This window comes from Mirounga leonina, unplaced genomic scaffold (assembly GCF_011800145.1).
Source record: "Mirounga leonina isolate KUSES-001 unplaced genomic scaffold, KU_Mleo_1.0 Mir_165, whole genome shotgun sequence".
Taxonomy (NCBI): Eukaryota; Metazoa; Chordata; class Mammalia; order Carnivora; family Phocidae; genus Mirounga; species Mirounga leonina.
Window position 1 is genome coordinate 53,320,000 of NW_023270415.1, and position 17,595 is coordinate 53,337,594.

The window sequence follows — 17,595 nt, forward strand, 5'->3', positions numbered from 1 at the left end:
ATCATATGATACATGAATGACAGAAGTTTTTAAACCTAGGGAGTCTGACTCCAGAGTTGATGCTCTGACAGCCACAATATACTGCCTGTATAAAGAAATGTCAGGTATAAATGTATCTGAAGCTATAAATGCAGTTTTTCACTCTCAGTTATTTTCTCATGGGAACAATTGATAGCCTACCCTCACTTGTTTTCTCTTTTCATTTCAGACTTAAAGCTCTGAGTAGTAACTAAATTCAGAGTTTAGTTTTGTTTGTTTTCCTTTCTCCCTGTCTCTTCAGTAATATAAGGCCAGACAAGTATGCCCTTCCCTGCTTTATGAGATGCACCTTATCACTGGACATCAATCAACCTGTCATTTCAGTATTTTAAGCCATTGCTCATAGATCTAAACGCTGTTTTTTAGTAATATTTGCCCTCCCTGCCATTCTTTTTTTTTTTTTTTTTAATTTTGCCTTACTAGATCCATTCTATTTACAGACTTAAAAGTCTCCGCATTCTTTGGAAGGAGCTCTAAGAGGGTCACTGGTACTCTTCAGTATTTGAGTTTTGCATCATAAACTCCTTAGTCCACAGTGATGTTTTACCCATCTTTACTGAAGATATGATTTGTCTTCTCTTGACTCTATAGGAAAGGATAGAAAAAAGGACTTTTGCCAGTTTCTATCATTCTAGATACCACTGCAGGAAGATGACACATCTCTCAGTTGGTCTTGTCAGGTTTCTGTATAACAACTTCCAGTACTCCTCAACTAAACCCATCATGCAAAATTTACTTGCCCCCAGACACCAGTAACAGGTTTTAAATAAAATTTCTTTGTGCTTTTAAAGCTTGTATTTTTCTGTAGAAGTTCTGGGTTCTTTCTGTGAATCAGATTCCATAAATATTTGTATCCATTACCTTTTGCTAACTTAGTGAATTAAAATAACAACTTCTTTGCTTATGATTCTATAGGTAGGCTGTTTGGCTTGGGCTCAGTTGAGTAATTCTGCTCGTCTGGACTGGGCTTATTTATGTTTCTGCACCATGCTAGTGGTTGATGGCCTCACTTAAATATCTGACTTTGGCTGGCTGTCAGCTGGGAGTGCTGGGCCTCGTGTTTCTCATTTAGCAGGCTAACTTGGACTTATTCATGTGGTGGTCTCAGGGTTCCAAGAGTAGCAAACAGGCAAACTCCACTGTTTAAGGGCTTTTTGAGTCTCTGTTTGTGTCACATATGGCTAATTTTCCATTGAGCAAAGTAAGTTACATGGTCAACCCAGATTCAGGGGATGTAATACTTCACCTCTTAATGGCAAGAGAAATATGTGGTCATTTGGCAATTTCTTACACTATTGTAAAGCTCCGTATTCCCCACCTTCTATTTTCATTTATTTTGCCTTTTTCTTTTTATCTGCTTTATTGAGGTTTGATTTATAGACAATAACGTGCACATATTTTAAATGCACAGTTGAGTTTTGACAAGTGTATATATACTACTTTCTCACCATCACCCCATTCAAGATATACAGCATTTCTGTCACCCCAGAAAGTCCCTTCTGCTGCTCTGCCGTCAGCCCCTCCTGACATTGCAGACAAGCACTGATATGATTTTTATCACTATAAATTAGTTTGCCTGTACTAGAACTTTATATAAATGAGATCATAGGTTATGTACTCTTTTGTGCCTGGCTTCTTCCACTCAGTATAATGTTTCTGAGATTCATCCATCCAGTGTTCCAATTTATTTATCCTAGTATTTTGTCCACCCATATTATTTTCCACAAATTATGCAAAGGTAAATTTTAGCCCAATTTATCCCAGTTATCACAATGGATAAATTATTGATCTTTGAATTTGATAAACAAGTTTGTATTATTTGAGTATGCTTTCTGGTGTTTTCCCTAAGATCCATAGGGAATTATGAAAGAAGAGTTTTTTTAAACAAAATCTAACTGTATGAAAACAAAAATGCAGGATTTGTGATTAATGTGGAAAGTATAACTTTCAGAGATTGACATTTTAGTAATTAGATAAATTTCTGGGATCTAATTGAGAATTTTATGACTCATGTCTAAGCATATAAACAAGTATAAAGTATAGAATAAATGCTCCTTATTGTAATGTTTTTCTGGGCACTTGTAAATTAGAGAAAATGAGATTTTAAGAACTGGTTTTCCTTCTTTCTTTCTACTTAATAATGAAACAGAATATGGCTACTACTTGCTCTTCAATTAGGTAATTAGTTTAGCATGTTCAGTATAGGCAGGCAAGTTTGATTAATGCTCATGAGAAACTTTAATGTGAACCTACTCACAATAATTTTCCAGATAAATGCTTCTTTAGTACACTGTTAAATTTGTGCTAGCAGTCCATATGTTATTTATGATTGCAGAGGTGATTCTGTTACTATCCTTTTGGGAAATGGAAAATTAAATCATGATTTGAGGGAAAAATAGAATTCCGGCTTAATCAGTTAAATTGCCATATAATTCTGGAATAGACAAAATAATTGCATGTCAGGCAAAATTTGAAGTGATAGATTTGTATTTCCAACTTTCTTTTTATTTGTTCTGACACAAATAAGTTTGGTTTATTCTGAATTGCACTGGTTGTCAGTAGTGTTTACACACAATCTTAGGTGATTTTTTAAAAATTAGCTAATTAAAAAAATCATAGATTTATATTTACTACTATTATGTTTAAGAACAAATCAAGAAAAGTACTGTATTTTAAAATTCTAATTATGACTTCAGCTCTACAGAAATTTTTCATTATTCTGTTTTGCTAATTAAAAAATCAGAGTGAGTGTTACTATGTGGTATCCTATTTTGCTCAGACCCATCAAAGCTTTTTCTTAGAATTAGGCCTTTAAGTATCTGATTAGGACCATTCCTGTTTACTTTGGATAGGCAGTAGTAAAAGAAAAGGCTTTCTGTTCTTGGTAAGTCCTTGTGAAAGTGAATTTATCAACTGGATAATAGGAGTAATAACACACCCCACATCCTTTGGTCACCTTGGGAAATTATGAAAAGGCAGAGTTGTAAATGTTGTGTTGTTATTTACCATATTTTGTAATTATGAATTGTATACTTAACATTTGAATTCCTTGAATTAGTAATGTTTTGTGAAAGGTAAAGTGATCTTGATTCTTATAAGAAGCTTTTCTCTTCCCCTGGCATTTCTTCTAGAAATCCCCTTTATTTACTCTATCAAATCAAGATTCAACCATAGAAGCTAATGGTTTAGGAAGTAGGAGAATCATAATGTTAACCTGCAGCCAAGAAAGGTCAGAGGCAGGTTACCAATTCCTGAAGTCTATTGCTTCTGTGATTTTACCTGTGCTTGATCACTTAATCTTTCTCAACAGGTCATGAGAAGTTTGCCAAATTAAGTTAATTACAAAAGAGAAGGAACACATCATAAATCAAGTGCTAAGTGCTTACGACAGCATTGGTATTTGCAGGGAAGATCAGTCACTTGAAAATGTATTAAGTGCTTAGATGTTAATTTGAAAATACTGTATTTTGCTAATAGCAAATGTTAATCAATACTTTAACCAGGGGCACAGGGAATATAGATATCTATATAATAAACTTTCTCTTACCCCCACAAGGAACATTTATTTAGTTAATCTATAGTATTCAGTGACTGATAAATGATGAGAATTGTCAGTCCAGTTAGAAAACCCATTTTAAAATCATCATGGGATATTCAGCAGTGTTTCTCATACTGATTATGTGCACTATATTGAATTTAATATGCCATGAACTTGCTTTTAAATATGCAAAGATACCATTTTTAATCCATTGTATTTTGTTTTCTTTATAAAATTCAGTCCCAGTTTGATTTTATAAAATAAATTACAACTTCACAAACTAGAAATGCATATTTTAAAACATGTTTACATCATTTTAATATGTAGCAGAGTTTTATTTGACAACTCTTTACTGCAGAAACATATCTTGTCAACTAATAATTACTGAAACATTTTAAAGATTCTGACTTTAAATAATTTGAGAGATGTCTTGCAACTTTAAAATATTTACTAGAAATTACATTTATATTTTACTTTTGTTGAAATTGTAAATATTTGTTTAGAGGCCTGAGAAGTAGAAATGGTTCACATTTCTATAGAAATATAAATTTCACTTATAAATTATGCTTATTTCATAAACATTTTCTAGTCAAAAGAGGATAATTTTATTTTTTTTATTTATTTTTTATTCTTTTTTATTAACATAATGTATTATTTATTTCAGGGGTACAGGTCTGTGATTCATCAGTCTTACACAATTCACAGAGCTCACCATAGCACATGCCCTCCCCAGTGTCTATCACCCAGCCACCCTATCTCTCCCACCCCCCTCCACTCCAGCAACCCTCAGTTTGTTTCCTGAGATTAAGAGTCTCTTATTGTTTGTCCCCCTCTCTGGTTTCGTCTTATTCATTTTTCCCTCCCTTTCCCTATGATCCTCTGTCTTGTTTCTCAAATTCCTCATATCAGTGAGATCATATGATAATTGTCTTTCTCTGATTGACTTATTTCGCTTAGAATAATACCCTCTAGTTCCATTCACGTTGTTGCAAATGGCAAGATTTCATTTTTTTTTTGATGGCTGCATAATATTCCATTGTATACATATACCACATCTTTATCCATTCATTTGTTGATGGAATCTAGGCTCTTTCCATATTTTGGCCATTGTGGACATTGCTGCTATAAACATTGCGGTGTAGATGCCCCTTCAGATCACTACATTTGTATCTTTGGGGTAACTGCTGGGTCATAGGGTAGCTCTATTTTTAACTTCTTGAGGAACCTCCATACTGTTTTCCAGAGTGGCTGCACCAGCTTGCATTCCCACCAACACTGTAGGAGGGTTCCGCTTTCTCCACATCCTTGCCAACATCTGTTGTTTCCAGACTTGTTAATTTTAGCTATTCTGACTGATGTGAGGTGGTATCTCATTGAGGTTTTGATTTGTATTTCCCTGATGCCGAGTGATGTTGAGCACTTTTCCATGTGTCTACTGGCCATTTGGATGTCTTCTTTGGAGAAATACCTGTTCATGTCTTCTGCCCATTTCTTGATTGGATTCTTTGTTCTTTGGGTGTTGAGTTTGATGAGTTCTTTATAGATTTTGGATACTAGCCCTTTATCTGATATGTCATTTGCAGATAGCTTCTCCCATTCTGTCAGTTGTCTTTTGGTTTTGTTGACTGTTTCCTTTGCTTTGCAAAAGCTTTTTATCTTGATGAAGTCCCAATAGTTCATTTTTGCCCTTGTTTCCCTTGCCTTTGGTGATGTGCCTAGGAAGAAGTTGCTGCAAGTGAGGTCGAAGAGGTTGTTGCCTATGTTCTCCTCAAGGATTTTGATGGATTCCTGTCTCACATTTAGGTCTTTCATCCATTTTGAGTTTATCTCTGTGTATGGTGTAAGGAAATGGTTCTGGTTTCATTCTTCTACATGTGGCTGTCCAATTTTCTCAGCACCATTTATTGAAGAGACTGTCCTGTTTCCATTGGATATTCTTTCCTGCTTTGTCGAAGATTAGTTGACCATAGAGCTGAGGGTCCATTTCTGGGCTCTCTATTCTGTTCCATTGATCGGTGTGTCTGTTTTTGTACCAGTACCGTACTGTCTTGATGATGACAGCTTTGTAATAGAGCTTGAAGTCCGGAATTGTGATGCCACCAGCTTGGCTTTTCTTTTTCAACATTCCGAAAGAGGAGAGTTTTAAAATCAAGTTTATGTTTTTGTAGGTTATCACACTACTTAAACATTTAAATTGGCCAATTTTGCAGTGAAATCTTAGTATACTTCAACTAAAAGTGAAGCCTTAATGAAAATTTTATTAAAGTCCAAATTTAGAGCATTGATGAAAGAAATTAAAGACAACACAAGCAAAATAGAAGGATATTCCATACTCATGGGTTGGGGGAAAAATATTGTTAAAAGGTGCATACTGCCCAAAGCAGTCTGCAGATTTAATGCAATCCCTATCAAAATACCAATAGCATTTTTCACAGAACTAGAACAAATAATCCTAAATTTGTATGGAACCACAAAAGACCCCAAATAGCCAAAGCAATCTTGAAAAAGAAAAACAAAGCTGGAGGAGGTATCACAATTCTGGACTTCAAATTATACTACAAAGCTTTGGTAATCAAAACAATATGGTACTGGCACAAAAATAGACACAGATCAGTGGAACAGGATAAAAAGCCCAGAAACAAACCCACATTTATATGGTTAATTAATCTTTACCAAAAGAGGCAAGAATATGCAATGGGAAAAAGACAAATCTCTTCAACAAAATGGTGTTGGGAAAACTGGGCAGCCACAGGCAAAATAATGAAATTGGACCATTTTCTTCTACCATAGAGAAAAATAAACTCAAAATGCATTAAAGACCTAAATGTGAGACCTGAAACCATAAAAATCCTGGAAGAGAACATGGGCAGTAATTTCTCTGACATTGGCCATAGCAACATTTTTCTAGATAGGTCTCCAGAGGTAAGGGAAATAAAAGCAAAGAATAAAACGCAAATTCTGTTTTATTGAAAAGAAGATATTTGATTTCTTGCTAGTGATAAAATAGATAATGTTAGCTCTCATTAGCAATGTGAAGGTAAGATTGTGATTTTGAACCTGCCATGAAATTGAACCTAATTGCATTTTTTTTTTTTTTTAAATTAGTTTGCAGGTCGAAGTAAGAAGGAAACCAAATACTCTCTTAAGGCAGTCGAAGACATGTTGGAAACACTGCAGATCACCCAGTCTTAAGGTTTCAAACTCTTTCACATTACATTTCACAACTGCACAATTGAACTTACTGGCTTGTGACTACTAAATGCCTAGTGCTATTTATATACTAATTTTTTGTTAAGAGGGCAATTGTAAAGAATGTTTATATAGACCTAAAAATGCCTTTTATTGATAAGCAGGAAGATGGAGAAAGTCCATGGAAGAGAGATTTAACAAGATTCATATTGATTGTACATCATTCTCTTCATAGCACACATATATATCTTCTTTTAAACCACAACCTGATGTAGAAATCCCATAAATAAATCATGTGATTTATTAAACTTGCATTTGAAGATTCTAGATTCTTTTTGTTACACTCAAATAGTGAATATGTTGTTTCAGAATTCAGTTTCTAGTTAACTCCTTTTTGTTTGTGATAAGAAATACAGAGCATGCATTGCTGACAAGCAAAATGTTGGCAAATTATTTTGATTCTCTTTATAGTGTCAAGTTGGATTTTGCTGTGCATTCCAGTAGGCTATTGTTTTATGTGCTATAATGTTATTCTCATAAATCTTGCTTAATAATGTTCAGTAATATCTCTGTAAAATTTTTGTTTTGCCATAGGACATAATTGAGATTTTTACCAATAAAAAGCTCTAAGTTTCATGTATGCTATAATGCTATAATGCTATAACCTTTATGAAAGTTAAATTTATTGAACTTTTAAGTATTTTGCATAAAATAATATTAAAACAGACAATAGGGATGAAAGAGGTTTCAGTAGCTGAGTTATTTTTACTTAGGGAAAATAAAATCTAAACTATGTTTAAGAGCAAATTTTTACAATTCTCATATTTAATTGCCTCCTTGGTAATGATAAGAGCTTCTTTTTCCTTTTTCTCTTTTCATGATAAACAACCATTATACTACCTTCAACAATATTTTGCATGTTTCAGTGGAATAGAAAGAACTTTGAGACACTTTGAGAACTTTATTCAGACACAAATCAGTCATTCAGGGCATGTATTGTTAGTAGTAGTTTGTAATTTACATATACAAATTACATGTTGTATGTATCACATACATGTATAATTACTTAATATAGATAGTTTACAATAGTATACAGAAACTCCTGCATACTTGTCATTGCTGGATTTAGACAAATGGGGTTCATGGAGGACTTGACAACCTGGAAGTATTTAGGAAGAAACTATTGTCAATATCAGTTTTTTAATCTTTTGAATAATTCTGTTAGTATATTATTCTCCATATCTGGTCTCATTCTATTATTTTGCAGTCTTTTTCATTTCATTCTGCCATGAGAAATGAGCAGATGTGAAATAATTCTCCCCATAGAAAGCTAATTCTTATCAACAAATCTTTGTTATCACAGGATGCACTCTTTTTTGCCAGTGAATTTAGTAACCGCATTTTCAACATAATCAGCCACCTCAGATTTATTTTCTATAAAGTGCTCATATATTATTCCACTACTTTCTTATCTCAGTCTCCTATCCATCACTAGGGTAGTGTTTACTTTAGCAATTATATTTGTGTAAGGTAGTGCCTTGTATAACTGTCAGCCTAAGTTTCACTTTATTTTTCTAATTTTAATACCTGCTTGCTAAGAATTTTTTATGAAGTACATTGTTAATGTGTAATTTATAAACCTCAGTTTAAATGTACTGATCATCCTATTGTGGCAGACATTTGCCAACTGCTTTTACCGCCACTTTTTGCTTGTTAAGGTATCTTACATTGTTCAGGTAGGAGCAGAAATCCCTGCTCTTCAAGGAGATAAGGACCTTACCTTACCTCAGCCCTAGGATATGTATCATGATTGACCTAAAACAGAGGTGGTTTCATTCCTTACGGTCTGTGAGATGCCAAGGCAGAACTTTTTTCAGTTAAGGAAATATTCTGTATTTGTGCTGTCCGGTATGGTAGCCACTAACTATAGCTTTTGAGCACTTGAAATATGGCCAGTAGAACTGAGAAATTGAATTTTTAATTTAATTTAATTTTAATTTTAATAGCTGCATGTGACTCAGGGCCACCATCGTGGGTAGTGTGCAAATATCTAAAGTATGGGCATATGACCTATTTAAGGCTAATAAAATGAACAGAAGCCTATTGGGAAGGGTCTTCCTTTCAAATTAAAAAGTCAGAGCTTTGTGAAGTGAGGCTTTTTGCCTCTTTCTCCTTCAGGCCATGAGTGTCAACAACATACTTAGAGATACAACAGCCATCTTACAACTACGAAACAATAAATAGGAGAATAAAAGCTACTTTTCAGAGATGGCCTTGTAGTTAGATTAGAGAGAGCTTGTGTTCCTGATGGCATGTTGAACACCTGAACCAACATGAGCACTTGCCAACCTCTGCACTTATTACATAAGAAAAATAAACTCTTGATTAAGACATTGTTTGGATTTTCTGTTACTTTTGCCATGTATATTTCTGACTAATAAATATCCATCAGCTTTTTTTTTTTTTTTAGTATGCAAAACTCTAAAATTTTGGACATGCTGGGAATGGTGTTTCAAAACGTAATGATTTAAAGTTAAGTAGACAAGTACATACAATAAAAAAAGTAATATCTTGTTGCAACTTAGTATACACTATTTAAGCCAACCTTAACCATAGGATATTACTGACTTGGAAGCAGAGGAGGATGTAGAAAAGATAGAAATGGAAAACCAGTGCTTCAGTATGCTGGGAGCATATAATTTTTATTGGTAAATATTTCAAAGAATCTTTTTTTTTTGATGCCACAATCCATCTATTCTCAAAGTAACTTTATTTTACTTTGTTTCATAGAACTGTAGGATTTTAGAAGAGACTTTAAAGATGAATTAGTTATATTCCATTTTAGGATGAGGAATCAAGGTTCTGAGAAATTAAGCTCTTCTGAGACAGAGCAGGACCAGGATGTCAGGGGTTCCCAAGTCAGTGTTCTTTCTAGTATACTCTGAGGCATATGTCTATTCTGTGATATGTTCTTCCTATTTTAAAATGACAAAAATAAGAGATATATCCAAGGGGCATTGCTTGTTAGAGCAGGGATTAGAATTCAGATTTTCTGACTTGTAAAACAATTTTTTAGTGGAATAATAAAGTCATAATTTCTTTTTAAAGTCATAATTTCATTTTGAATTAAACTGAACTTAAACTAAATTGACCATTTAAGCTATTACTTCATGTAATCATTGTGAGAACTCTTTTAGACTATTTAGAACTACTTCGAACCTCTTTCACTTTGAACCTCTGATGTATCCTATCTCCCTTCTCACTCTTGACAAGTAACCTCTTGTTATAGACTGAATTGTGTCCCCCCAGTATTCATAAGTCAAAATCCTAACCCCCACTACCTCTGAATGTGATTTTATTTGGAGATAGAGTCTTTAAAGTAATAATTAAGGTAAAATTAGGTCATATGGGTGGGCTGTAATCCAATATGATTGGTATCTTTATAAGAAGAGATTAGGACACAGACAACAGAGGAAAAACCATGGGAAGACAAAGAGAAGATTCCCATCTACCAGCCAAGGAGTGATTCCACAGAAGAAACCAACCCTCCTGACACCTTGATCTGGGACTTCTGGCCTTTAGAACTGTGATGAAATAAATTCCTGTTTTTTTAAGACACCCAGTTCTCTGTGTACTTTGTTAAGGCAGCCTAGCAAACTAATAGAGCTCTCCTACTATTTCACAGAGAAAAACATACCCAGTATCAGACATTTTTGTACCTGATTTCACCTCTTTTTCTCTTACAGTAGAAGCAACTAGCCCTGCCCTTTTCTGAATGATTTCCAATGATTGTCCCCCTCATTTTTTTATACTTAAGCCTTACTTTAGTTTTATGAATTTGCCATACTGCCTTCTGCCATAGAACATCCTGCCTTCCCCAAAATGTCATATCATCTCTTTTCTTCACACTTGTCCTTAAACTATTTTTCTTATTTCTTTCTTTCATTTCAACTAAATTCTTCCTATTAACACTCAAATGTGCTCATTTCATTACCTTTTTAAATTATCTCCCCTCATTTTCACAATCCACCTCCAGCTACTACCCCATCTCTGTTTTTTTTTTGGGGGGGGGTTGTTTGTGTTTGTGTTTACAGCCTCATTCCTTCAGTTTTCTAAATTTGTATCTGTTCTTCCCCTCCCATTCTTTAAATTGCTCCAGTCTGGCACCCCTCTACCCTCACCGTATTCCTTTGAAATGGTTTAGTTCTGTGTCACCAATCTGATGGATGTTTTCTGTTTATAGAAACTGTGTTCTGTTTATTTTATGCTGCATTGTACATTTTAGATCTGTCCATTCTGTTCCATTTTCATTGCCATCATTACCTGACTGCTGAATTACAACAGTAACCAGAAAGCTAGATTTCCTATATCTTCACTTCTCAGTCTGTTCTCCATTGCAGTTAGAATGTGACTAAATGTCACTAATAATGCCTTTATACCCTCCCCCTCATTAAAACTCTTCAGTTGTTTCCCTTTGTTGCTCTATACATGGCCTTTGAGGTTCTATGTAGTATCAGAACCAAGAAGGATGATTCAGATTCCCTGTTGTAAACTGTCTTCCTTTCCTCTCCCATCTATTTCTGAATTTAGCCACATTTAAATTCCATGGAGTTGTTAATGCTTTCTTTTCCTACAAACTTGGTACACATTCCCTCCATATAGAACAAAGCCTTCCTTGACTCATTATCTTGCTGAGGTCAGGCCCCTCTATTTTTTTTTCTACCTGTATTTTTTAAATAATGTTTTATTTTATAATACTTTGACTCACAAGAAGTTGCAAAAACAGTATGAAAGTTCTCTTGCACCAGCTTACTATTATCTTTTTAAAAGATTTTATTTATTAATAGAGAGAGGGCACGAGTGGGGGGAGGGGTAGAGGGAGAGGCAGACTCCTCGCTGAGCAGGGAGCTTGATGTGGGGCTGGATCCCAGGACCCTGGCATCATGACCTGAGCCAAAGGCAGACGCTTAACTGAGCCACCCAGGGGCCCCTTCCTATTATCTTAATCACAGTATATTGTCAAATCAGGAAATTGACATTGCAGCAATACTATTAACTAAGTTACTGGCCTTATTTGGATTTCACAATATTTACATGCTCTTTTTTTTCCGTTCATAAAATGACATATGGATCCATGTAATCACCATAATCAAAATCTAGAACCTAACATCACAAACTCATTCTTGCTACTTAATAGTTATACCTTCATCTAACCCTAATGACCAGCATCCACTGATTTTTTTCCTGTCACTATAATGTAACTTTTAAGAGTGTTGCATCAGTAGAATCATACAACTTATAACCCTTTGAGACTGACTTTTCACTCAGTGTATTGCCCTTTAGATCCATAAGTGTTGTTGCTCTGTCAATAGTTTGTTCCTTTTTATTGCTAAATAATATTCCATTGTATGGATGTACCTCAGTCTGGTAATCAGTTCTCCATGGAAAGACCTGAATTGTTTCCACAGCCAAGTGGGGTTTATTCCAGATATGCAAGGCTGCTTTCATATTTGAAATTTAGTGAATGCAATCCATTGTATTAAGAAGAAAATAAGAAAAATGATCATATCAATTGATGTAAAAAAAGTATTTGACAAAATTCAACCCCATTTATGATGAAAACTAATTTAGCAATAGAAGGAAGCTTCCTTGGTCTGATAAAAAAAATCTATAAAACTTACATCTAAGGATGCCTGGTTGGCTCAGTCAGTTAAGCATCTGCCTTCAGCTCAGGTCATAATCCTAAGGCCCTGGGATCAAGTCCTGCATCTGGCTCCTTGCTCAGCAGGGAGCCTGCTTCTTCCTCTGCCTGCCGCTCCCCCTGCTTGTGCTTTCTTTGTCTCTCTCTCTTTCTCTCTGACAAAATCTTTAAAAAAATAAAATAAAACATCTAGCATCATCTTGATGAAAGAATAAATGCTTTTTCCCTAAGATTGGGAATGAGACAAGGATGTGTACTCTTATCACTTCTATTCAACATAGTACTTGATATCGTTGCTAGTGCAGTAAGATTAAAAATAGGGAATAAAAGGCATACAGATCAGAAAGGAAGAAGTAAAGCTGTCTATATTTACAGATAACCCGATGGTCTACATAGAAAATCCCAGGAAATCTCCAAAAACATCCTGAACTAATAAATGAGTTTTACAAGATCATAGACTAAAGGTCAACAAAAATCAATCATATTTCTATATATTAGGAATAAACAATACCATTTATGATTGCTCAAAAAATAAAATATTAAAAGAAATCAAAGAAGACTTAAATAAATGGAGAGACATACCATATTCATGGATTGGAAGACAATATAGTAAGGATGTTAATTGTCCCCCAAATGGGCTATAGATACAGTACAATTAATATCAAAATCACAGATTCTTTGTAGCTAGAACTTTATAAAATTTATATGGAAAGCAAAGGAACTAGAATAGTCTAAACAACTTTGCAAATGAAAATAAAGTTGGAAGAATTAGACTACCAGATACTGACATGTAGCTATAGTAATCAAAACAGTGGTATTGTTACTGACTGTGTGGTTTTGTCAGAATGATAGACACATAGAGCAGTGGAACAGAAGATGAGTCCGGAACAGACCCACACCAGTATGGCAAACTAATTTTTGAGACAGATGCATAAGCAATTCAATGAAGGAATTGGTCTGGGACAATTGAATATCCAGCAAATGATGTTGAAAAAATTAGACATTCATAGCAGCAAGGCCCTCAACCTAGACCTCCCAACTTATAAAAAAGTTATCTCAAAATGGGTCATGAATCTGGATGTAACATGTAAAACTACAAAGTTTTTACGGAAAAAGCAGGAAGAAATTTCTTTGACCTTGGGTTAGGCCAGAATTCTTCAAGTGACAGCGAAGGTGCACTCTTTTTTTAAAAAAGATGAATAAATTGAACTTTGTCAAAAATAAAAATTTATTCTGAGAATGACCTGCTAAAAGAGATGAAAAAACAAGCCATAGATAGAAAATACTTGCAATCGTCTATTAAATATAAAGAACTTTTCAGAATATATAAAGAACTTTCAAAATTCAATAGAAAAAAAATGGGCAAAAGACTTGGACACTTAAAGAAGCTGTAGGGATGGCAAATATGCACATGAAAAATGTTCAACATTTGCTATTAATAAGGAAGTACAAATTGGAAGCTATAATGACATACCACCCACACCTATTAGAATGGCTAAAAACATACCCATAATTTTATGTGTTGATGATTATGTGGAGCAACTGGGAAATGTCAAATGTTTAGCTACTCTGGAAACGTTTGTTGCATATTTTTATATTATCATACACCTTTCATTGGGAGTATTTATCACCTTATTTATGTTTTCAGATAATTGTATCCCTCAGTAGATTCTCTAATTACAAGAGGTCAGAGACCATGCCTATATTTGTCCACTTTTTTCATCCCAGGTTCTAGCATGATACCTGCACATAGTACATATTTCTTTTAATACAAAAAAAAAAACAAAAAACAAACTATGCACATCTTGATATAATTTATTTAACAAATCTTACTTCCAGAAGTAGTTTAGCTTCACTTTGTTTTGTGGCAAAATAAATAATCAGAAAGTTACCCAAAAATCGAATCTGCATATCATATGAACAATATTATAAGACTGCCAGTGAGATTATATATACCATATAAAGAAAGAAAAATATAATGATTAACAATATAAACTGGAGCCATTCTCAATAAGCTGTAGAAATTCCCCAACTGTAAGGATATTGCAAATGACCAAAAGTGATTAATGGGCTATCAGAAATTTTTGTTAACGGTTCTCGAAGTATTTTTGAACTTGTTAGAAATGCAAATTATTGAGCCTCACCCAGTCTACTAAATGAGAGACTCAGGACTCTGTCCAGCAATTTGTGTTTTAACAAACCCATCAGGTATTTCTGAAGCCCGCTAAAATCTGAAAACCATTTTTCTACAGTTGACTTGATTATTGGAAGACTGATTGGAAGAAGCAAGTGATTCTGTGGAGATTTGTATTATTTCCTTTGTTTCTTGCATTATATGTGTGTATAGTGTTCTCTGTGTTACCCTCTCTTCTGTTCCCCACCTTTTACCCCATTTCATTGTTTTGTTTTTTTTTTTTGCAACTCTATTTTCCCTTGATGCCAAAATAAAGGACTGAGGTATACAAGTATGTTTTGTATATTGAATGGAATGTGCTTGTGCTCTCTCTCTCTCTCTCTCAAATAAGTAAATAAAATCTTTTTTTTAAAAAGTTAAATTAGAACCATATCACAGCAAACCATTTCAGCTGCAAATGAATGAATTCCAGTGGGGTCAATTGCATGTCCACTGTTTAATATAAGAAAACAAGCATTATAAGAACATACAACATACAACTCATTTTCAGGTCTTTAGGTCCTGGAAGATTCCTCTACCTCAAAAAACTGCTGCCACCAAAACAACTTGGAGACAGTAATTTGGCAAATAAGTCACTGATAGAGAAATGTCTACTTGCAGATGTCCAAGTAAAACTGAACTTTTCCAAGTAGAGAATGGACACTATGAGAAGAAATCTGAGTTTATATACCTAAGTAACTTGAGAGATATACTACTAAGAGATCCTTTGTGAATTCAAATCTTTTATAGGGAACTTAAATAGTACATGAAAACATGGGTAAGAATTATTTGAATATGTGATTTTATCAGGTGAATGACCAAAAAGTTAAGATTTATCAAATAGCATATTCTTTAAAATCTAGGTAACAATATCTACCATAATATATCAATTTAAAATCAGTTTGAAGTTCTCCAAAATGTTAACTATAGCCAGTAGTTTTAAGAATTGGACTCAAATGGGGGCGCCTGGGTGGCTCAGATGGTTAAGTGTCTTCGGATCAGGTCATGATCCCAGGTTCCCGGGATTGAGTCCCGCATCGGGCTCCCTGCTCAGTGCAGAGCCTGCTTCTCCCTCTCCCTCTGCCATTCCCTCTGCTTGTGCTCTCCGGCTCTATCTCTCTGTCAAATAAATAAAATCTTTAAAAAAAAAGAATTGGACTCAAATGACCACTGATTTTGGATCCAATATCACTATGTTTTATGTGTCATACTTAGTATGACAGAGAGAACCAGAGAAAACGCAGTCCATTGGTTGATAATTCCTCAATGTAACCCCCACCCCCAATCTGACCAAAAAAAGTACTGGGATAAATGATCATAATTCTTGTGAGGGGAATCAAAGTTGGGAGGTTCCAGATAAAAATGACCGAAGAAAAACTATAAAAATTGTCTTGCCACCAAAGAACTTCAAATAGCATGATGTATATGTGATGATTTAAGGGAACTAACAGCAGTCAGGAAATAGACGTGCTACCGAAGATGTGGTTGTATCTTAAGTTGCACCCAAGAATCAGAACTCTGGTGCTTGCCTAACTGCAGTTTTATAAATATTAGAATGAGAGGGAGTTTTAAAATACGAGTTAAAGATGTAAAAATAATTGAATACAATATTGGTGTTTAATTTCATTTTGGAGGGTATTTCATTTTTCTGCATGAGACTTCTCTATAAATATTTTTCCACAAGGAAGTATTTACTAGTCTAAAGAATCATAATGGAGTATTTTGTGTTAAAAATTATATCCTAATTTAGCTTAGTAACTTTAAATTTGCACTTAATTTTCTATTAACAGATCTCAAATGTTCGTGAACTAATATTGGAATTCATATTTTTAACAGTCATTGATCAGAAATGAAAAAGCTTGATTTTCAATTATATTTTTTTCCTCCAACAAGCTTATAGAAGTACGCCACCTAGAGTAAATTTTATAAGTTTTAAATTATAAAACTGTTGGGCTGATTTCATGTTATTTTAAACCCCAGAAAGTAGGCATATCTTAATCAAAATCAAACTAAATAATATAATTGTGGATTTTTTTATATACGTTGTTCTCACATGTGACTTTTTTTTTTTTTTAAGTAGGCTCCACGCCCAATGTGGAGCCCAACTTGGGGCTCAAACTCATGATCCTGACATCAAGACCTGAGTTGAAATCAAGAGTTGGACACTTAACTGACAGAGCCACTCAGGTGCCTCTACATGTGACTTAATATTGCTGTATATAAGACAATATTTTTGTTAATAGTTTCAGAAAAGCAGTTTACTTAATAAGTCCTCTTGAGATGGATAACAAATCAAGTTCAGGAATTACACTTTTTAAAACCTGATTCAATGACATTAGGGCCGATTTTAATATGTTATTACCAACTAGAATAATTATGGAAATATTTGAGAGATACTATAAATAATGACTTATATACACACAAACAGTAAAAATTAATCTTGGTGTGTTCAATGAATTTTTTAAGTATAATTTTAGAAGACACAGCTGTTGAGTAAGCTTTGATGCTAGAGGTCTGAACATACAAGTAGGTAGAGTTTTTCAAATGCTAATAAAAAGTGAATGGGGGGCGGAATCAGAGGGGCAGACGAACCATGAGAGACTATGGACTATGAGAAATAAACTGAGGGTTCTAGAGGGGACGGGGGTGGGGGGATGGGTTAGCCTGGTGATGAGTATTAAAGAGGGAACGTATTGAATGGAGCACTGGGTGTTATACGCAAACAGTGAATCATGGAACGCTACATCAAAAACTAATGATGTAATGTATGGTGATTAACATAACATAATAAAATAAAATTTTTAAAAGAGTGAATGGAAAGAATCTTTTATTGGTTTCTTTCTTTCTTTTTTTAAAGATTTTATTTATTTGACAGAGAGATACAGCTAGAGAGGGAACACAAGCAGGGCGAGTGGGAGAGGGAGAAGCAGGCTGCCGGCTGAGCAGGGAGCCCGA

General features: G+C 34.3%; 1 protein-coding gene across 4 annotated transcripts in view; it reads left to right on the top strand.

Annotated features, from left to right (window-relative positions):
• The window catches only part of EMC2 (ER membrane protein complex subunit 2), a 54,336-nt gene extending 37,589 nt beyond the window's left edge, over positions 1-16,747 (top strand). For 2 of the 4 annotated variants that reach the window (XM_035011757.1, XM_035011760.1), the window contains exon 11: positions 6,683-9,157. In XM_035011757.1, the coding sequence (XP_034867648.1) occupies positions 6,683-6,769 (87 nt within the window). In that variant the 3' untranslated portion in view covers positions 6,770-9,157. Of the gene's footprint in view, positions 1-6,682; positions 9,158-16,717 lie in introns of those variants that run through there. The other 2 variants (XM_035011759.1, XM_035011758.1) reach the window with 2 other exon arrangements.
• Positions 16,748-17,595: the final 848 nt, after the last annotated feature.